The following is a 22,214-nucleotide window of genomic DNA, read 5'->3' as shown; positions in this document are numbered from 1 at the left end:
GGATCATTGGCTGACAGATCGACTCGGAGAAACGTTTGTCATTCCTCGTAGCGGCAGTTTGATAAAACTGATCGTAAAATTTCTCAGAAATCCATGTACATGAATTAGACAGTACGCTACGTAGTATACATTTCTTCGAACGAGCGCTCTAGGAAATATTCATTTCCTGTGAGAAATATTAAGTTAAAAGAAAAATACGGGAATAGATTAAACGGTACTGGTCTTTAGAAATCTTCTTGGTATTATTTGTATTACTTATAATACATAGTGCGAATTCCTAGAATAATGGAACAATTAGAATTATGGCGATTACTCCGTATCACTTAATACGGTAAAATCCGACGGGTAAATTAACATCTACTGACGTGACCGAAGGAAATGCGTATAATCTATGTACGTATCACTCAGTAATCTTAACATATTTTTCACGATTACACAGGATATTTCGGTGTAAGCGAAGGGACAGGTCGAAACAGGCGGAGAATGCGACGCAAATGATATCTTTAATTTATAAACTCTTTACAAATATGTACAATGTAACAAAAAGTTTTCCTCTTTACGACAATCACGTACCCAACTTAAACGTGAAACGTAAGCAGACGCAACGATCGAAAGATGATTCATCGTGCTCGTTAGTCGAACGCTCGGGAATCATCGTGATTCACGTATTTCATCACTGGCGAGCCGTCGTTCATTCGATGGTATAATCATTACGGGTCGCTATGCCTCTGCGATTAGACGCGAAATTCGCGACGATCGTCTTCTCACACGAGCTAAAGCAAACCCGGGCAATCTCGTCTTTTCGCTATGGAAGACGATTGAAGATACACGATACCTTTTTGACGATCGCATAATTTGGAAATTGATTTTCTTCTTTGTCCAGCAGTCACGAGATATTATTTCTATCTCTTCAAGAGAATCATTATATGCCAATTAAAATTTAAGAATCAGTAATGTCTACCGCATGCTAAATTAGAGAAAAGAAGATTAATATATTTGCATGAAAAGATAAATTGGTAGATGTATTTGTATTCTTTCTAAAAATGCTCAAAGATATTAAGATCATTAAAAAAGCGAGTATTGTGTAAAACGTGTTCTCAAAGATACGCCAAATAAATTACGCTGTCTGATGCGAAAGTGCCTGTTCTGCAACAGTGTTAACCAATACCGTTATTGTTGTTCCATGATAAAATATAAAAATTACGTTAAATTGAATCTCAAGATAACGCTGTCTAAAATAATCGGTACTTGTTGAATAACATCACGCGACCTGAAAATTTGCAGGATTAAAATGTAAAATGTATGCGTTACGAGCGCTTTAATCTTCAAGCGATCATTTGGCAGATCAGACGCGTATTATTTTATCATTGCAAAATAATCCGCGCCTTCGAAAAAAACCTCCTTTATTTTGGAACTTAACATGAATGGAACATTCGATAACTATTATGACGATTTAAAGTCGTTTTCAGATACGATATTTCTGGTTTTCACCAAACACGGTGAAAACGTCAGAAAGAATCGGACTCGAATTACGTTAAATATAGTTGTACGCAAAACGTAATTATATAGCATAATACAGGAATATATAACTATATAGCTTTATATAAAAATATATTATATAAATCTATAGTTATATATATATATGTATATACCAATTGTTTTTGGTATAACTATAGGTTAATTTTAAGTATATTTATATATAACTTCGTAAAGTTATAAACGTATAATAACGTTTTACAGGAAATTCACGAAAATCGCACGCAGGAAAGTCATTGTATAGGCGACAGTTTACTCGTATCTCGTCTCGACGAACGATTAAATAAATAATATCGGCCGACGGAAACTCTCGGGTCCACACAAATCGAATTTATGGGGCATCCCGTAACGTTTCACGTGGTGCTGAATAATTTTCCTTTTGCGCAAGAGGGGATTTTAGGGTCCTACTTTCTCGGCGACACCGTAAAAATCGATTTCGACAGCAGGAAGCGAAATCCCCTTTGCCCTCCGCGAGACGGTAATATCGTGTATTTATATATAAATATACTTGAAATTAACCGCGGGCTTCAATGAAAACCGGTTATCATTGTGTTAACACGATCGTTGTTAAAAACACGCTGTAAAATGCGAATCTACAATACCAAAGAAGAAGGAAACACCACATAGGTTTCTGAAAACTTGCCGATACGTCCTCAGAGTAAAGCTCGCGTATCATAAAATCCGGCAACGATAACGATATTGGAGATAATTCGCATTTCCGAATTTGTTGCAGCGAGAACTATAACGAAAATTACTTTTAATAATTATATCACTCGAATTTGACTAGTAATTTTTTCGTTACAGATCAGAACGCGACACGCCCGTCGCAGAACAGGCGAAGAAACTGGCATCGGTATCGACATCGGTATCGTTCCTCATCAAGCCGCAATCCCGTTTCGCGTTATTATGACGGCGTCACTTCAAGAGACCGAGACCAAAAGAGATTTATCGTCAAGAGACTCATCGTCGTTTACCATCATCGGGGATAGTCGGAGGATCTACGCGAGCCTCAGTAGGCCCGTAGTCGCACCTCCATCTCGGGATCCTGGCGGTGCGGCAAGTGGGGCTCGATGCCGGTCGCGGTGGCACCCGTGGCGCCCGCGCCACCCACGTGCCGGCTGTGGTGGCCGTGATGGTGATGGTGGTGGCTGGACGCGTGGTGCGTGTCGTGGTGATAGTGATGATTGAGATGTGGCGGCTGCGCGGCCGATGCCGGACCACCCCGGTAGGTCCGCTGCTTCTCCTCGAAATCGCGCAATCGCTGGTTGTAGCGCTCGAGCTGGTCGCGCAGCAGCGCGTCCTCTTCGGCGGCATGCTCCTCGTCGTACTCGAGGCAACCGACGCCGTCCAGTCGGTCCAGGTCAATCCAACCCCGCCACCTCACGCACACGCCGTTCATGATCAAGTGCGACCGTAAGTGTACCTGGAACATCGTCGTCGAGGCGAAACGTAGTAATTACTAATGTCACGGGCATCGAACTTTGATATCGTGAGTTCTGATGGACAGTCGGGATGCTGTTGGATGGTCTCAGGGTCTCATGGATCGGTGGAGAGCTTGATGAGGTTTCGACGTTGGAGAGACTTCGGGTAAACCTTGAGGTCAAATCGTTGAACATCTTTTGTTGGATATAGGATTAATTGCGTGGAAATATAGGAGCGAGATCCGGATATATTTTCCAATATTGAAATAGGTAGCAGATTAATAAGTCCTTCAGTTTCCAGTTCTTATCGCAAGTAGAAAGAAATCTATGATATATTTGATGATAGATCTTGCATAATGATAAGATTCGTCCATCACTAGTTATTAATACATTATTTCCTCTTCTCTCAAAATGTATAATATCATAGATTGCAATAAAATTGTCCATTACAATATTACAATATATGTCAGAATCGAAATGATTCGAAAGGGCTTTAATTCATCTTATTAAACTCAAAGCGATTTAATAATTTCGAAAATTATTTTCAATTATTATATGTCATTAAAATTTGACCAGCGACTCGTTATTTTGGAGAATGTCACGATATGCTATCGCGTGTATTATGCTAATTAAAATAATTAGTAGCTATCTCAATGGCGTAATGTCATATCTAATAGCTAATTAATTTCAGTACTTCTCGCCACTATAAATTAATGATAATTAAAACGATATTGATTTTTTGAAATAAATATTTTCGTCGTGACGGAACGATATTGCTAATTCGAACGCCGTTGCTCTTCCTCGAAATCTACAGGAGAAAATGACGAGGCGCGTCGATCTCCTCTCAAAGCCGTCATCGGCCGGGCCGCTCGTTTCGCTCGCGGCAACCCTCGATCTTCCTTTTTGCGAGATCCACGCCGTCGGCGTGGGTTGTAGGAGGGTTCCATTACGTGCTCCACGACCCGCAAGTTTCAATCATGCGCCCCCCTGCCCCTCCGTTCTTTCGTCCGCCTTTCGGACCTCTTCTCCTCCGTGTTCGACAACGGCGAACGTTCCTTATTTCCGGAGAACGATTACGCAGATTGGAAGGTACGCGGAGGCCTCGCGGTCTATCTCGAAATGAAGGAAGAAATGAGATTGAGAGAGGCGAGGCTACATTCCTCGTGAGAAGTCAATTACGAGCAGAAGTAACTCCCATGTCGATGGCGATTTGCACGATCCTCATCATAAAAACTCGCCGCGCAATATTATTTTGACTCGTTGAGAGAAATTGTAAGAACATAAAATTGTAGAGATCTTGACATTATACGATTTCGATCTTCTGAGTGTATCTGTTATTTTCTTGGCTTTATTTATGTCTACTAATTAATCCGAGATTATTGCTAGGCGGTGTTTTCCGAGTAAAGCCTAATGGGAGGCTCTCGAAAAGCTAACGATTACCGGGTTCTGCGCCGACGATGCAACACGGTGTTATTTTATTTTCTGGCAAACGACCCGACTTCCGGTCCCGCCGCGGAGACCAGATATTATTACGAGGTCAAGAACGCTCGGGGAAAACCGGTCGAGACCGTATATGTGTGATCCCGACGTAACGAACAACGACACGCAATCAACGAAATGAGTCAAAGATCTAAACGATCTAGTGTGTAATTATCTCCTTCTCGATTTTACAATCAATGGTTTTAAATGCGTAATTCAATAATTATAACATTGATGATAAATGACATTATAGAGATATGTAGAAATTTATATCACACATGCAGATATATAAATATATAGATACCTAATATGTCATATTATATCATATTTCTGTTATTGATACATAGTATAATTATTTGATTTATAACATAATAACATAACATAATAAAAATAATAATTTGTATACAGCATTTTTTCAAATACAATTATACTTTTCTTGTATAGAATAAGATTTACGAATGAGAGAAAGTTTTATATTTTATAATACTATTATTTTTTTTGTCAAGTCACTAAAGTGCTGAATTTTTGTTAGCACATTGACAGCTATAGACTCTATTTATAACACAATTAATTCGGCATGAGATTCACGCGCGCGAACGAACGAACGAATGGACGAATGGCCCGGCGGTGGTAAATCGACGTTACATCTCGTTACATTCTTTCGCACAGCGCTTACAGCTGCGTCGCCGACAATGCGCCGCGGGGTGTATTTTTATGCAGTAATAATCGAACCACGGGGTGCGACCACGCGGGGTGACGGGGTCTTAAACGTTTTCCGTAATCGAATCGCTCGCGGCCTCTGCTCTCAAAAGACTCGAGTCCCAGATTTCAGTTTTTCGAAAAACTCATTTTTCTACGTATCGCGAGCAGAGCAATTGTTTATGTTCAGACTAAAAAAACAGTTTATAACGAATTAATTTGCATTCAAATCAATTTTTTTTGCGTGCCTCTACATCCAGAATGAATTGCAAGGCGGTTCTAATCTCGCGGCAAACGCGAGGCGATAAGAGCAATTCCTGCTCGAGGCAGAAAGTTCCTCTTTCGCGCAATCTTATGCATATTAATGCCTCCAGATAAGGCAAGGCGGGATCATTATGCGTTAAGTCTTACGCGGTGCGCATATTAACATACATAAGTATGAAACACAAACAGGAAAATACGTCGGGCCTTTCGACGCAAGAATATTCATAACACACGTGTCCTTTACCGTTTCCTCGTAAGAACATTGCGAACTCTATACATGCATATACTGTTTTGAAATGAGATCGCAATTTTATGTAACCTTCCTATTTTAAATAATGAAACTTATAAACGTTTATTTTACTCATAATAAAATTACAGCATTACTTATGATAAAAATTATGATGAAAGAAACATCTATTTTATTAAAATTCTCACGACTATTCTTCGAACAATTAAACTGCAATCGACAAAAAAGGTATTACGATTGTTTCCTTGAAAATCGTGTGCTTTATCGTTTCAGATCGGAGCAACGGCACGTTTCCATACTCGCTTTCGTAATCACGATGATATCTTCGCCTTGCATCTCTGACATCACGAAACGAATCGGCGGGACATGTATATATTCCGAGCGGCAAAGAAACGCGCAAAAAGTCGTCACGACGAGGATCGGCGAGGAGAGAAGTGGACGCGACATACAACATCGTCATTAGTCATCGCCGTTCTCACGAGGAAAGAACAGTTGGAAACATTTGTTTTTCTCCTGCACACGGGCGTGACAATCATTATCGTCGCATAATAGTCGTTATAATAGGCGATATTTAAACTGTAACGCGCCGCCACGCTGTAACCCTTTCTGATTTGCATTAGCGGAAAAAAAACAAGAGTGCGGAAAAAAAAGAAAGAGACGAGCGGCACTGCGAGAAAAGGGGTGAAAAATCGGCGGGAAGGGCGGACGAAGAACACCTAAATGCCCCGAAACAAACGACCGGCTATTTCACCAGTCCTTTTGTTTCTCGATGGGCGTCGCCGACAGCGCCTTTTTGCGCCGGGTCCACTACACCGAGGTCCGTGAATACCCCGGAACATTCGTCAACGGTGTTCCGGCAAAAAGGACGACGTGCGAGGGGCATACGGTCAGTATGGCGCATCATCCTTTGTCTCTCGTTCAGGTCCAGTTCTGTACGTTTAACTTTTACGAGCAGGATGTGCACAGGATGCGTGTGTGTGCCTTCAGGATCATTTCCGAACTATAAATTTTGTAATTAAGGCAGTGCCTGGGCGAAGAAGGGCCCGCTGTGATTTAAAGGGTACGCACAATTGTTGCACCACCTTGACCTTAGGGTATATAAAAGATTTCTCAAAAGATCTTTTGAGTTTTCGAGATTCCGTAAAATTTACCTTTCCTCACAATACTCCTCGTAATTTCAATCAAATTTTCCTTCGTTTTTCTTCAGTTTAATTTTTTTTATATAAATGTTGAGCTATCTTTTCCCTTAAATTTCCCAAAGTTATTCTTCTATCTTGGAAAGCAATTTTGGAATCAACACTGAGCGATCAAAGATAATATCGCGATGCTGTTAATATTTATTTTTCAATTTAACGCTAAGATTTATATCTTAATAAATCTTCGTAGCTTTATTATTGCGCGAATCAGCACCCTTTTTCTCTTTTTTTTTCTGCTCGATGAGCAAAGGGTTAAAAGCTTCGTCATTATCGGGCACCGCACGCGCTCTCTCTATCGCGCGTTTATCTTGATAGCGAATAAAATCTCTCCCTTTAATTATTACGTCGGCGTCGCCCGACGGGGCATGTCGGTGGGCACAATGCACGCGGGCACGTGTGGTCGCGCGCCACTCTTTATTCCTTCGCTCATTGTCGATTAAAACAAAAAGGAGGCCGCGGGTCGTCCCGTAAACACAGCGTGCCCGTGCTCCGTGCACAGGATCTAATGAATCGCTTCCGTTCAATTTCGTCTCTTTTGCAAAAGGACACCCGACACGAAAGATGCCGTAGAAATGTTCAGGAAATTTTTTGGAGTCATAAATAACGTAATAGTAAATGATAAACAAAGATATCGGTTGCGTTTTTTTAACAGGATAATTAACATGAAATATTTTCAATACTATAATAATACTGATTTTTAGTCTAAATATTTGTTTCAATTATTAATTAAATTCGTATTATATCACATATATAGTTTGAAAAATGATAAAAATTCTGAGAAAATAAAAATCGCGGAGATGATTCTGTGAGAATTTAAATTTTAGGAAAATCAAATTCTTTCGATAATATTTTATCCGTGTGGATAAACTATAGAAAGAAATATTCCCTAACGCTTACACAGATCTAAAAAATCTGGGAAAAAACAAGGAAACTACGAAAATTCAGCAGGTTATTAGGATTTTTCGTTTGACCATTGCGAGAAACCGAGAGATTTACGAGCCATTATACTGTGTAACTGGCTGAGACAGCTTCGAGGCATCTGGCGGCGTTTAACGGATTTCTAGAACGCTAATTGCCCACTGGTGCCCACTAACACGGCACTTTTAGTTTTCTGTCGTCTATCTATATGAGTTGTAACAAAGTGACGCAAAAGGACGACCCTCAATTTTTTTTCCGAAGGATATTCGAGCCGGAAGTACGAGATTGATTTTATTCTCTCGATCTGTGATACGATGATAAATAATTAATCTTCAAAAATGCGAATAGATAAGAAGATCTCTTTTACTTCCTATTTAATTGTAAATTTAACAGAAATTAAATCACTTTAACAGAATTTTAATTCAATATTTAATGTTACCTGAATATTTATACAGAAGTGTAGAATTTATATAAAAGTGTAGAAGTTTTGAAAAAAGATCACGTACGAAAACTTTGTTAAGAAAAAATCAACCGTGAATGAATCAGGAAATTCATCTCTAGAATGTCTCTCATGTGTTACAATACGGATTGCATGGAAATTATAAACTTATGAAATATATAAAATAATAAATTGACTGTTTCTTCAAAAATAGGATGTAGACTTGCAAAAATTACGATAAAAAAGATAGCGACTGAATAATCTGGAAGTTTCCAGACATCCGCGAAAAGACCAGCGCGCGCACTTTGCAAAATGGCGTCGCGACGCTATCGATCGCGATGGCGACGCGACGCCGAGAGGCGTCGGCCGCGGCGCCGGCGTACAAGATTGCTATAGTTGACGACCTAAAGGGAAAGCTCATCGAGCTTTTGCAGCCTTAAAATTAGGATGATCCAAACTTTCGATAAATTTTGGATCCATTATTTGGAATCAACGTTTCTCTACTTAAGCTGTTTTTCCATGCGGTTATTCTAATTGCGCTGCATATTGCGTTATATTGCGTTTAAATCGCCCTTCGATCTCTGACTTTTGAGCTTAATCGTACGTTTCAGGGTTACAAATTCGTTCGCACGACACAAAGATAAATTGGGCCAGTTTCTCTCGCTCCAACGGGAGACCGAACTCCCGCGGAGAGACCCGGAATTTCTAGAGACCGGATGCGGGGGTGACACGTCGGTAGCATTGTTCGAGAAGTGGCGGCCGGATACTGACGGATACTAAATTATGGACCCGAAAACTTGCGCAACGTCTATGCCTAACGGTCCCTAATTTGCCCATAGTACGAACCAATTACGACCACACAATCGTATTCGGGAACCACCGTTTCGAGATTCGAGCGGTCGGGGTCTAAGCCTCCCGCTTAGACGACTCAACGGAGGGAATCTGTCCTTTTCCCAGTTTGCGCGATATTGCGGAATACTTATAAATTTTGCGCGAAAAAATAATCCGATCTCCGAAGCCACTGGGATCATTAAAAATTAATACGCCGCGGCCGTTCTAAAATTCTCGGATTTTTAAGTTTAAAACCGACATTTTTTAAGAAATTTCTTTTCTATAGACTTTCGCGCAATGTAAATTCTATTTCTTTAATTTAATTAATTTCTGCATAAATTTTTATAACATGATGGTATTTAAGATGGAGTTTTAGGTTGTAATGGCGAGAGCGAAGGATAGAAAATCGCTCGTGCAGGTCCATCGGGATGATAATCAGGATAAGGTCCACGATAATTAAGATAATTTTTAAAAAAAGCGATGCCCACTTACCTTCCCGTGTTCCTTGTCGAAATCGCAGTCGTTGGGATCGACGGGATAGTTCCCAGATGCGTTGCCGAAAACAAGCTGGAGGTTGGTGCCCGTCGCCGCAAACGCGATCTCCGTGTGGCCTTCCCGACAGCCATTTTGGAAACGTACTTGACGTTCTTCGAGCGGCCGGTCTCTGTAACCAGTGTATCTCACCTATAAAAAAAAAGCAGAAATATCGCTGTTAATAGCAATGTACATGTTGATGCATGGAAATTTTCATCCAAGGATAACGAGTGCAAAACAGTTATCAAGATGCATTAATTAAAGCAAATTAATTCGAATTTTAAAAGATATGCATTTAATTTGCGTATGTAACTTTTTTAGATTTATTATTAGATTTCATATAGTAGATCTAATAATACAATATATTATTAGTATTTTATTCTCTGGACTAATCGTAAGTAATTTTGCAAAATTAAAATGCGAAAAATCGATTGCAGCATCGTAACTGTCGCGAACGCAGATCAAACGATATAATTTTTCAACGATAAATATCGCTCAATATTTTCTAACAATTTCCTAACAATTATCAAATAAAAGTTTACCACTTTCAGATCATTAGAAAAAATCTCAATATTTCTTTATTGTCGTTTCAATAATTAATGAATCAATTAATTTGACGATATTTGTGGAGATAACGTGTCGGATTCTCGACCACCACTTCGAAAGTTTCTCCATGATTCACGGATTTTTGTTAAAAACGAAATGAATGTGGAATACTAATTCGCTGCTCTTGGGTGATCCACAGTTAGACAAATTCGAGGAAAGGACAACATTCCTACGGCATCGCGTATTCCAGGTCGGCGAGCGACGGGAAATCCTTTGCCGTTCCGACATCTCTCACTGCGCATTGCGACACGTAATTCGAAAGACATTTCTCGAGGTTTCCGACCGGGATTGATCAGCGAATAGTAAATAACGAACTTAATGTCGATTTCAAAACGAGGCGATTGGCTCGCAGAACTAATACAGCAGCGTGATTACACGATGCAATTACGAAATGTCGCTTAAGCTTCTCTGTTCGACTTATTATTTATTTCATCGTCTTGTTAGTCTCCGAAATAACGTCTTTAAGGATTAAATTTGAGAACCGTTACATAAAATCTCTTGAAAAATCGTCTCGGCTTAAAAGAGGCTCGGTGGTCTCGCGCTGCGCTATACTTGGCGCGAGACACTACCGTGCCTCTTGATTGCCGGTTATAACATTCGTATTACTAGTTCACGTATTTATAAACATATTCACGACGTAACGCGTATGTCAAACATAGATAAGGAAAATGTATCAGTTCCTTCGACAATAATAAGCTAGGATATATTCATGACTTTTAACTTTTTGTTTCTTCGTGCGTTTTCTCCCAAGAGTATCGCGCGCTTGACGTTAGCCGCATGATTATCAACGTGAGTGTTTCCTCTCAAAAACGGTAATATAAGCTTTACGTGTCCAGCACGTATTTTACGCATCCTTGTAACGCAATGCCCACCTTTTGCGTGCGTTTCCACTTAAAAATATTACCGTAATAACTTGATTTCTCAGATAGATATAGAAATTTATAGATTTCCTAGAAATTTAAATTCTCTAATACACAATCTTCTTTCAAACGCGACTTTTCACGTATTCGAGGGTGTTCTTTTCACGTGTCCGTATATCTTTATCGATGCCGGTGCTTTTCGTGGCGGACTCACCTCGCTCTCGCGACTCAGCCTTCTGAACAGCTCGTCGCTCTCAAACTTGGTCTTCTGATCGGGGACCACGCGCGGCATCTTGAAGACGAGCCGGGGCGGTCGCGGCTGTTCGTAAAGACCCATTCCGTCGAATGGTAGCACGCCCACGCCCGCGTGCTCGCTCATTGCGTGCATCATCTTCGTCGCCGCGGGTTAACCGGGCCTCCTGGACAACACTCTCTCTCCTCCTCGTGAAGGTCGATTTGATCGCGACTATATGTCACTACCGATACTAGCTCCCGCGTATATCGGGATAAACGAGAGATCGCGCCTCTTGGAGGAAAAAAGGAAAACTCCGAAAGTGTTAGTTTATATGACGGGACGAAGAATAGCCTTGTATTCTCTTTCGCGCGATTCACCGCGCTCGATCCACGAGTGTGAGAAGACCACTCTCGCCAGCAACGACACGCACGATGTGGCGCCTCAGTGAAGACTGGAGCACCGAAAAGCGCGCGGAGTTCCCCCACGCTGGATCACGCTCGCTCCCGGGAGCCCGACACGCCTCTGGAGTCTCTGGACCGCCCTCGGTCTCTCCCTCTTTCAGCCGCTGAATCACGGCTTCTCTAGCCAGTCAGCCAGTCTGCCTGGCTCCCGATTCAACCCTCCGGAGCCGAATATCGTACACCCGGAGCGGCGAGCTCGCAGCTCGCACCCCGAGGGTGAGAGAAGGAGGGAACTTGTGCCCAGCAATCTGGTTTCATGATTTTATAAATGGACGGAAGAGTGCCGTTGTCCGGACTCGACAACTTGCGAGCCGTTTATTTTCAAAGTGCTTTGAAACGAGTCTTATTTTCTTTTGAACGGCGGGGTTGAAATCGAAAATACATCATCTTTAACGGGAAAGCTCGAGTGGTGCAAAGATTTTAGGATACTCTACGATTGCCAGGGAAATCTTAAATTTATATTTGAACACGATATTCCAACGGCCCTGCTATCTGTCTCGTTTAACAATTATGATTTCGTGACGATATACTATAAATATGAGTTGTACAAATTTCATTAACGAAGCAATAAATAGATAAATAATAATAATCCATACTTTATGGTCTAATTAGATAATTTAATATTCTTTCTATAATGATCCAAATTAATGTATCAAGGATCACAAAAAGAAGCTGAAAAGTTTATTTAAAAGGAAAAACTGACGTTTTTTTATCATAAAATAATCTTTTAAATCCGATGCTATAAATCAGCCCGACTAAATTTCTTCTAAATCAATCCAACAAATAAAATCCATGCAATTCACACGAGATTTTTTTTGTTAAAATAAATAAGGTAACGTTCTGTGTTATCTATTCATATTTCCGTAGATTACGTCACAAGGACCATTCATTTCAAAAATGATTGGTACCTAAAACGTTTCCGTAAGAGAGAAATCGAATCTAAACTAACCGAGAAGAATAGGTACGAGATTTTTTGCTGTTCCCTCGAAAGACAGCCATAAAATTTTTTTTCGCGCTCTTGACGGTACGAAGGGATACATCGCCGGTTTACAGTGCAATATACTGCAACGGGATCGACGATAGTATCCGGATTGGCTGGCTATTCCTTCACAGGGGTATACGGGAAGTACGTGTCGGACAGAGGGGAAGGGGGATAGCCCATTTCGGTCGCCGGATGCCTGCTTAGATAGTATAACACCGTGTGTATCCCCTCGAGGGAAGAGATCTTCATCGTCTCTCTCTCGAGTGGCGGGGCTCATCCATTTGAGAGGATCATTGTCGAGGATCCGCGCGCGATTAAGATCAACGACCCTCCGGCGAGCGCGCGATTCATGGCGTTACCAGTCATGGATACCCATTTAGCCTTTTTTCCTCCCTTTTTGCCCCCCTCCCTCCTCCTCTTGAGCGCATCAACGATATTACAGCTTCGATTCTCCGGTTAATCCCACTGTTCCGTTCATCTCCCGTACGTTTGGTATGACGTTCAAACGAATGGACGTCTAGATATTTTAATCACAATCTTGATATAAAGTATGCGCGTTCAATAAAATATTTTCATATTGTAAAAATTGGAAAGATAAACGACGGTATTAATTCCATCGACCATAATAAGTTTTATTACTGTTCTTTGTAGCTGAGCGCATTTTACGAAATCTCTTCCTTTTTAAGAAATTTAAAGCAATAAAAGAAGATAACATCGGTTGGACCGCAAAACTGAATAACCGCAAAAAATTAATGCTGGTCTTTCATTATATTGGTTTCTCGGAAATTTCCTCGGAATATAACTTATCCTTTCTAGTTCGCAGATACATTTTCAATCTGGAAATAAGCAGCAATCTTTGCTACTGTATAAGAACATAACAAATGCAATTCTATTATATGCAATATAAAATAAGAAAACAAAAGTCAAGGTCTCAAGACTGAAAGTATTGTTAACTTTTAAGGTAGAACGAGAACATTTCTTTTGTAACTAATTCGCATTACACGCTTTTCATTTTTTTTTCCTCCTTTTATAATTTATGGCATATAATTTTTCACGAATGGTAGTTCCATGAAGGTTTTATTACTTTACATTATTGTTTGCGTTTTGTTACAATACCGTCTTTTATGTCGTAGAAATAAATATTATACTTTCACTTTTCACAGTAGGTGCTTTCAAGTTAGTAACACAAGTCAAAGCACGCGCGCGCGCGTAAGCACAGTTTTATCTTTCTTGGAATTCAATGAGTTACAAAGACAAAACGACACTTATGTCGATTTGTTTCACTAAAAATGGAAAGTACTCAATGTCGTGCATACAAAATACAAAACAATATATTCCTGGAAAGGGTTATTTTGTTCTTTTCTTTTTCCTTTTAGATACCGACATCAAGCTGTTCTTTCTTTAAAAGTTTCTCTAAACTCTTTATCTTCTTGGATATTTTTGTGTAAGTAGACATTTAAAAATAATTAATAATATTTAAATGTGTAATTATGTTTACATAAAAAAAGGAGAGTTGTAAAATTTTTGCAAAATTATAAAATTAACTATAAGATTAACGTTGAGTTCGCAAGTCGTGCGTCGTTTTCTTTTCGCGCATCGTTCGCATGAATATCTAAGCGTGTCGAAAGAGAAATTTCACGCGCGTCTCCGGATTGAGATGAGCGAATCTCCGCCCCTTGCCGCGCACCATTGGTCCAGCAGCCTCCGCCAATCGCAGTATCCTCCTGCGAAGGGAGGAAGTGCACGCACGATACACACGGGCGCACACGCGTGCACGTGCGTGCGTATGACATATTGTTAGCTGCGTATACTTGCTCGGGCAAGAAGTACAAAGAGACATGGCTCGGCACGGGTTCGTTTTCCTATGTCGTCTCGAGAGATTAGCTCTTCATCCATTTTTCTACACGGAGATATGTGCACGTGTGGATATAACTAACACTCAAATCTTATTTTAACTCGGTAATTTGCAATTTTACTCGCAGGCTTTAGGGAATCTAAAATAAATGTAGATTTATTCATTTTCTTCAAAAACTTAGGTACGTAAATTTCGAGGATCCACAATTATGGTCGTATATCTTGCCTCGATTGAGAAATTTTTATTAAGCACGCGGTGTTTAAATCTTACAATCGTATAGTTATAATATGCAGATTGAAAAATTTTAATTCAATTTACATTTGCAAACCTTGACATCTATTAATATCTATCTACATTCAATTTGTTATATAAAATAATACTAATATTTAGAAAAATTTCGTCACTTTCGCCACTTTATGTGTGATAGTTATATCTAAATATTATTAATTACATTTAAAAATTTCTCTACATGCAGAAACGTCACTTTAAAACATAAAATTTTATAAGTATTAATCTAAAAATCGATATATTCTGGATATTATTAATTAAAGTAACAATGCATAAACACTCGCGATTAAGTACGCGCGCTTCTTGCACGTCGAAAGGAAAGGCGGCGAAGATCAATATCGCGGACGTTTCCGTTGCCAGAGAAACTTGGATACTCGCGCTATATACTGCAAACACACCAGCATTATCAAGTAAGCAGGATGTCGAACCGAGGAAGGATACGAAACGAGGACGAGCCTTCCTGGCAACGAAGGGCGTACGAGCGTCACCGGTCTAGGGTGAGCACTCATGAATTATAAACGTTACTCTTGATTCGGCTCCGTTTAATATTTTACCGATCGATGTTTCTTTCATCAGGCTCGCTCTTGATGAAAGCTCCGAGGATCTAACGGAAACCTCAGTGCTAAAGATATTTTCGTAGAGATAACCTTCGAATCAAAAGCGATAAAATAAATAATATACTCGCGCGAGATTAAAACTTTCTATAAAAATCGTTTGTTATAGGTACATACATCAAACGATATAATTATATGCATTACGTTCGTATAATTTTTATGTTAAATTTAAGAGATTTTAAATAATGCTATATCAAAGACAGTTATATTAGAAATTTTGACTTCAAGGTTTACTCAAGTAATTAGTTAATTGGTTAAATGTTCTTTTTTCCTAAAGACCCAGACGTTTCACGCTCTGTAACGTTGTCGAGAATTTACAATTATACTCATTCGTGTTGCTTTGCAGGTAAAAACAGCCAGACCAACGGTAGATGTGAACCCTCCGAAGGGCAGACCTCATGTCTCGTTTAACGCGAAGAGATTGCAGTTAGAGCGCGAACGGCAGGCGCGAATTCTCAGGGACAATTTCATCCTACTGAAGAAACTTCGTGAAATCATGCACCGGAAGCGACGAGTCGCAGAGGACAATCAACGGGTCCAATGGCAGGAATCTAGATGCGTTAGAGTTCGTTAAAAACGCGGGACCTCGACGGGGTGCTCCCTTGCCATTACATAATTCGCGATTTACATATATGCACGTGTCTTTTGTATTTTATGTGCAATTGAAGAGTAGGGTGTACGTAATTACGATCTTTGATCTCCAGCAAGTCTTTTCTATCTTGATACAGAATCATTTAACTATCGTATATGGACTTCTAATAAATGCTTTCATTAATATTTTCAAAATTGCATTTTTTACCTTTTCCTACTGTCTCGAAATCGCGAGATGATCAATAATTTGTTAAACCATTTGAATTAATAACAGTTCTCATTATCTCTAATTTAATCTGCACTTTTATTCTTCTTAAAATAAATCATGCGATATTTTTAAATCATTGGAATATAATATTTAATTTGCATCGTGTATCGATATATCTCACTTTTTTGTCTTTCTTTTGTCTGATGGAACTCTAATCGATACGTATTGATCGATACGTATTATCTGATGCATCGTCATTAACGTCAAGAAAAGAGGCTAGATTCTCGCAAATAATATCGAAATCTTTCGACGTAATGTAAGCATCCTTTATATTAAAACATAGATTTATATACATATTTCTAGCTATTAGAAAATTATATGCTCATAATATATTATTAAATAATAAATTATAATATTAAGCTATAGATTTCAAGCTATAGATAATCAAGATAAATGTTGATTTATTTTCTAATTCATATTTAATATTTATTATAACAATGTTAATCACATTAATGTTAAATATTAAAATTTCTACTGCAATGCTATAAATGGCTCCAATAAACTCAATATATATACATTTTTACTCATGGATTCAATTAAGAATAAATGGAGGAAGAAAGCTACGATAAGGAGAATGCTGAAAAGGAGCTTGAAGATAAGGACTATGTCGAAGAGAGTCAACCCGAATACGAATCAACGATTTCGTTGGACAAAACTGAGCACGATACACGCGCGTTGACACACTCCGAGGCTGGCGAGTGTCTTCACAATTTAGGAAAATGCGTCGCGCAGGACGAATACGCCTATCTCAGCATGGACGCCTCGGACAGAGATCTTACGGATGTCAGCGTGATACTATCCTTCAGACACGTTCGTTACGTGAACGTGTCGGGTAACAGATTGACCTCAGAAGCGCTGCGTGCGCTCGAAGCGATGCCGTATCTGCAGACGCTGCGGACGGATCGAAATCGCCTGACCAGTGCGGAGTTAAAACCGATGCCGTATTTGCAGGTGATCCAGGTCGTCTCTTGACCCTCATTCAGCGGGGTCTTTTTTACTTAACTCATTGAGAACTCCGTGCATGGATAACGGCAGATCCGCGCTAGTAAGACGATTTCGAAAATCTAGGAGCTTGCCCTGAACCGGAACGAGTTGACAGACACGTCCGGCATCCGTCATAAAAATCTCGAACGTCTGGAGTTGAATCACAACGATATTCGCACCGTGACTATCGACTTTCAGATACTCGTGAGCTTGAGGACTCTGGAGCTACGCGGCAACGCGCTAATCAGTACCGCAGGTGAGACGCGCAAAGTCGAGACAAAGGCAGTTATTTATCTTTCGAGATTATAACCGTTTGCCAAAGGTGATCATAAAAATCTAAGCGAGAAATGCCGAGCTTCTCAAACAATAGCTTAAGAACTCGTTATAGGTAAAACGAGAAGGATTCTAAAGAAACTGGATTTTTCCTGAATAATGTTCGAATTTCTTGCCTCTCGCAGAAATCTGTTGTCCCAATCTGACGCGGCTCTTTCTGGCCGAAAATCAAATCGAAAAAATCGAAGGTCTCGGAGAACTTGTGAATCTGAAGACGCTACACCTGCGAGGTAACAGGCTCGCGAATTTGGACGGTTTCACCGAGCGGTGTCGTAGCTTAAGCTACGTGAATCTGCGCGATAACGAGCTCCTGAAGATTTCCGAGCTGAGGAAGCTAGATTGCCTACCGAACTTGGAAACACTTGTCGTCCTAAGGAATCCTTTTCTGAGAGAAAAGGTGGAAGAGAGAGAAGAGGAGGGATACAGGCGGATCGTTCTGACAATGCTTCCGAAACTGAAGAGAATTGATAAGAATCCTGTGCTAGATCAAGAGAGGAATGAGGCGAAGGAGTTGCTCGAGAAGATGCAGAAGAGCGGATCCAATTTTGAAGACTTCGATTTGAGAGAGATTCGTTGACGAACGAATTCGAAGATTAGGTTTTACCGAATATTTTCACTAAAACACATCTTATTGATTTTAAAAGAGCCGGGATCAACTTTCTTTAGTTAATTATCGTCATGTATTAAAAATGCATCGTTATATGTATATTTAAAAATCTCGATCAATCATTTTTTTAAACAAATCTTGATTAACATCTCTTCCTAGTTTTCTATTATTAATTCGGACTACATTAAGCCTTTCACAAGTTTTAATTAGCTAAAATAACTAATTTCTTTTTAATTTAACTTTATCGAAAGTACGCGAGTTAAATTAATTTAACTCGATGTGAGTTGTCAGCAAAACTCGATTTACGAATAATGTATATTATTACTGGAGTATTTTTGCAATAAAATACTCGAGACGCTATCTAGTAGCGTACAATTCATACTATTTGCTCTTGTCGCCAGAGCTCAACCGAATCGAATGCTAAAGTACCGATCGAGCGCATTATTTCGTATACATTTTTCGTATATGTATATTCCATTTATAGATTTAAAAATCCTTTTATATAATTAAAGTATATGCATTAATACATGTTTACCGAATTTTATACCGAAAACGATAAAAAATTATAATTATTATGAATTCAATACTGCTAATTACTTACAAGATTTTTATGTTGGTCGAAAAATTTAAGATATCTTAATTTTTATAAACTAGACATCACAGACGCGCTATATTTAGCTTTTATTAAATCGTTACACTTACTTCGTGAGCGGCTATCATCGCGTATTTTGACAGTTGTGTGTATTAAGAGGTTAATAGTATAATAGAAACCGTATAATATTTTATATTGTTACTAGTGTATTACACTATTAATCCTTTAATACACACAACTGTCAAAACATGCAATGACAGATGACCACTCATGAAGTAAGCGCAACGAGAAAACCAATCGGCATCGCGGAAAAACAACAACAATAGACTTTGATATTGCAAGTATCCACTTTACATGCTGGAAAAAAAATGATTCAACACAGGCAAAGGAGAGGAAAGGCTTATTTGCTGTTCGGGGAGGGCCCATGAACCTGCATTGATAAGGATATAAATTGAGTCACTAATATATCTAATTTATGTATCGAGAACTATTGTTAGAAACTGTTTCTGTGGTCATGTGTGTGCCTATTTCTTATGATATTTGCATTTAAATTGAAAATGGACATTTCAATACTCGCATTTCATTTTCGATTGTACTTAGGAAATAAATTTTCTTTGTAACAAATGTATTTTTTGTTAGTAAAATATAATAATAGTAATAGTAATAATAATAATAGCTATTGAAAGATATTTTTTAATGTTTTGCTTAACATTAATTTAATTACAATTATTTAATCAATCGTGCAAATGTTTTATCAAAATATTATAATAAAATATTTAATTTGACAATATTACATTTAATTTAAAAATGTTAGTTTAAATATCCTCTGATATGTGACCTGTTTCTATCTGATTTCATCCGAGGCCAAAGGCCCTCCACCATCTCTGTCGATTCCGATCGACGGTCCTCTTTTATTTACAATACGTTTTTTACCATTTTAAGGCAACAGATCTACGATTTTTATACTCTTATTTATTGCCATAATTCAACATATATTGAGAAACATTTGCTCTATATTTAATTAATCGTAGATTTGTTACCTTAATAAAAAAAATGTCTGACTCACCGACTTAATGAGCAACGGGCGGAGGTTCTCAGCCATGTAGCTACGATGATTCTGTAACATAAGAACATGAGATTCAAATTAAAAAAGCGTTCAAAATGATGAACATTTTAAAAGATAATTGTTACGCGTCTCTAATGTCTTTCAATAAGATATTTAGCAATACAATTATCTATTTTTCGAAAAAGATATCTACAAAAATAAACTTTTCTAAAAATTTTGGTAATTTCTCTTTCTCTAATTATTTCTAACTTATCAAGATAAAACAATCTAAATAAATGGAAAAGAAATTATTGTGTAGAGAGATAAGAGATGATACTCACCCCAAGGTTGCTCCGTCGGGGCCCGATGTCTCTCCTAGACCTCCTCCTCCTCCCAGGACGTCAGGAATCCTCCTCGTCTCACAGGACACTCGCGAGAAACACTCGCGGATAATAATCTACAATCGCCCGCGGACTAATTATTAAATAAAAGTCTTTCGCGCGATACTGTACGGCACACCCGTTTATAAAGTCCATGAGAAGAATATTCCGTCAAGTACTCCGTAATATTCTTAAAATGGGCTTTGAACAAGACCTTTAGTCCGATTACTTGTACGGCACTCCCGAAGCAAACGCGACGAACCGGCTGCGGTTCGTTTGTTCAATAAAATCGGCGGACGAGGGTACGTTAGCTTCCCCGTCTTTGGATTTTTACCCAAGCAGAACAAGAGTTTTGTTTGAGTAACATCCTCGGGGTACTAGGCCTTCCCACCTCGCCAAGGTCGTACCCATGGGGAAGGAAGTACTTTACTGTGTAATATAAAAACAGGTAATATAAATTCAAGTTATCGATATACATATAAATATGGATAGACTACAAAGAATTAGAATAAAATTGAAACATAATTAAATAATTAGCTTCTTTTTCATTAAATAAGTTAATAAAAAAATAGTTAAAAGAATAAAATAATAAAAATAATTATTATTATTATTATAAAAATCTCGTAAATACCACGAAAGTAAAATTGCATTATTATTATTATTAATACGCATTATTAATTTGCACGACGAAAAATCGTGACTGCCGGCCGCTAACTTACGCGACGCGAGATATACGAGATTATGAAGCATTCACGAACGGGCGCGGGCGGTGTATCAAGGCGCTCCGTACACGGGCGCTTACGACAATATAACTCAGCCCTCTTTTTCCCTGCGCGAGAGACGCGGAGATAAATCACACAGTTCCGGCACAGCGGTTTAAAGCGCGACACGATCGAGATAAATGCACGAATGCTACATTCGAGTCCAGAAATATGACGGGACGAGCGCCGCGATTATCGCCCGCCCGCGAATATCACAACGAAAGCAAGTCGATCGTTCACAATTGCCGTACGTACCTTCGCCTCGACGTCTCCGCCTCGACGCCTCCGTTTCGAGCAAGCGATTCGCGCGACACATTTATTCCGACAAACACTTTTGATACACTCGCGAATGTTGAACGCGTACGTCGCGTACTCGCGCAGTGGATTATTCCCGCGGGCCGCGGAACGAGGAGCAGGAGTGCCAATCGTAGGAACGAGCGCGTTCCGAAACACGTAGCACGTACGAAGCACGGCGACGGACGCGCGGAGCACGAACACACTTCTTACCTGTACGTGCGAAATTCATCGGAAGGATAATGGCTGAGTGACTTCCGCGGGTTACGGTACTCCGAGCGTTGATGGAAACAAGCGCTGCAAGGCCGCTCGCCGACAAGAACGATCCGGCCGCGCGTCGACTTTGACGGTACGTTGCGTTCAAACGAAAGGTCGCGCCTGGTATGCCGCCTGGGCGCCTGGTGCGTACGCCGCGCCGGCCGCGGGGGCTCGGAGCGGCCGAACGTGATTGGCCGGATTCGGGGGCTCGACTCGCGAGCCAATCGCGTTCGATGTCTCCCCCGACTGCGCGGCGGCAGCGGCGCGCCCAATACGTGATACGAATACAATTCCGTTTTTCGTTAAAAAAAAAACCACGTAATTCGCTCGTTCACGTGATTCATCGTAAATGTTTTAAATTTATTTGTTTCTCTATTCCTCATAATCTCTACTTGACAGAAAGATTTCTTCGCGATCGTCCTCGCAGCGCGGTAATCGCGAATATCGTAAACGATGAACCGTCGCCGCCAAGTTAAAAATTACTTCAAAATTATAAAACATTCCCTGTTTCCCAAATATTATTTGTTTTGCTTACAAAATTTTCTATAAACGAGCCTATTGCCTCGCACTTCGTGCTTTTACCTTGCAGATTTTTATTAGCAAGAAAAAGAAACGTTTAATTCGATCGCGGCGCTT

General features: G+C 39.6%; 2 protein-coding genes and 1 pseudogene across 3 annotated transcripts; 2 read left to right on the top strand and 1 right to left on the bottom strand.

The window, feature by feature from the left end:
* Nucleotides 1-218: 218 nt before the first annotated feature.
* Nucleotides 219-20,668, bottom strand: LOC139779693 (protein big brother). 2 transcript variants are annotated; one of them, XM_071718142.1, is made up of 4 exons: nucleotides 20,227-20,668; nucleotides 19,907-19,957; nucleotides 9,523-9,714; nucleotides 219-2,959 (listed from the first exon to the last, which is right to left on the bottom strand). In XM_071718142.1, exons 2-4 carry the CDS (start codon nucleotides 19,940-19,942, stop codon nucleotides 2,546-2,548), a joined length of 642 nt encoding a protein of 213 aa, XP_071574243.1. In that variant the 5' UTR covers nucleotides 19,943-19,957; nucleotides 20,227-20,668; the 3' UTR covers nucleotides 219-2,545. The 2 variants fall into 2 exon arrangements, with proteins under 2 accessions (XP_071574243.1, XP_071574242.1); XM_071718141.1 differs by lacking the exons at nucleotides 19,907-19,957; nucleotides 20,227-20,668 and adding an exon at nucleotides 11,245-11,774.
* Nucleotides 5,942-16,242, top strand: LOC139779694 (uncharacterized; annotated as a pseudogene).
* On the top strand, nucleotides 16,871-18,774 carry LOC139779663 (leucine-rich repeat-containing protein 23). The gene is made up of 3 exons (XM_071718089.1): nucleotides 16,871-17,275; nucleotides 17,393-17,564; nucleotides 17,752-18,774. Exons 1-3 carry the CDS (start codon nucleotides 16,871-16,873, stop codon nucleotides 18,216-18,218), a joined length of 1,044 nt encoding a protein of 347 aa, XP_071574190.1. The 3' UTR covers nucleotides 18,219-18,774.
* Nucleotides 20,669-22,214: the final 1,546 nt, after the last annotated feature.

Source organism: Temnothorax nylanderi, unplaced genomic scaffold (genome assembly GCF_030848795.1).
Source record: "Temnothorax nylanderi isolate EJ_2023f unplaced genomic scaffold, tnyl_v1.0 TNYL_tig0237_pilon, whole genome shotgun sequence".
Classification (NCBI taxonomy): Eukaryota; Metazoa; Arthropoda; class Insecta; order Hymenoptera; family Formicidae; genus Temnothorax; species Temnothorax nylanderi.
This window is presented reverse-complemented; position numbering and strand designations above follow the sequence as displayed.

Bases quoted from the DNA above. Each gene is read 5' to 3' on its own strand.
- LOC139779693 (XM_071718141.1), bottom strand. From the start codon at position 11,421: ATGATGCACGCAATGAGCGAGCACGCGGGCGTGGGCGTGCTACCATTC. The intron at 9,715-11,244 runs GTGAGTCCGCCA...TTTTTTTTATAG, and splicing joins GGCTGAGTCGCGAGAGCGAG to GTGAGATACACTGGTTACAG. The intron at 2,960-9,522 runs GTAAGTGGGCAT...ACGATGTTCCAG, and splicing joins TCGACAAGGAACACGGGAAG to GTACACTTACGGTCGCACTT.
- LOC139779663 (XM_071718089.1), top strand. From the start codon at position 16,871: ATGGAGGAAGAAAGCTACGATAAGGAGAATGCTGAAAAGGAGCTTGAA. The intron at 17,276-17,392 runs GTGATCCAGGTC...TCGAAAATCTAG, and splicing joins AACCGATGCCGTATTTGCAG to GAGCTTGCCCTGAACCGGAA. The intron at 17,565-17,751 runs GTGAGACGCGCA...AATGTTCGAATT, and splicing joins CGCGCTAATCAGTACCGCAG to TCTTGCCTCTCGCAGAAATC.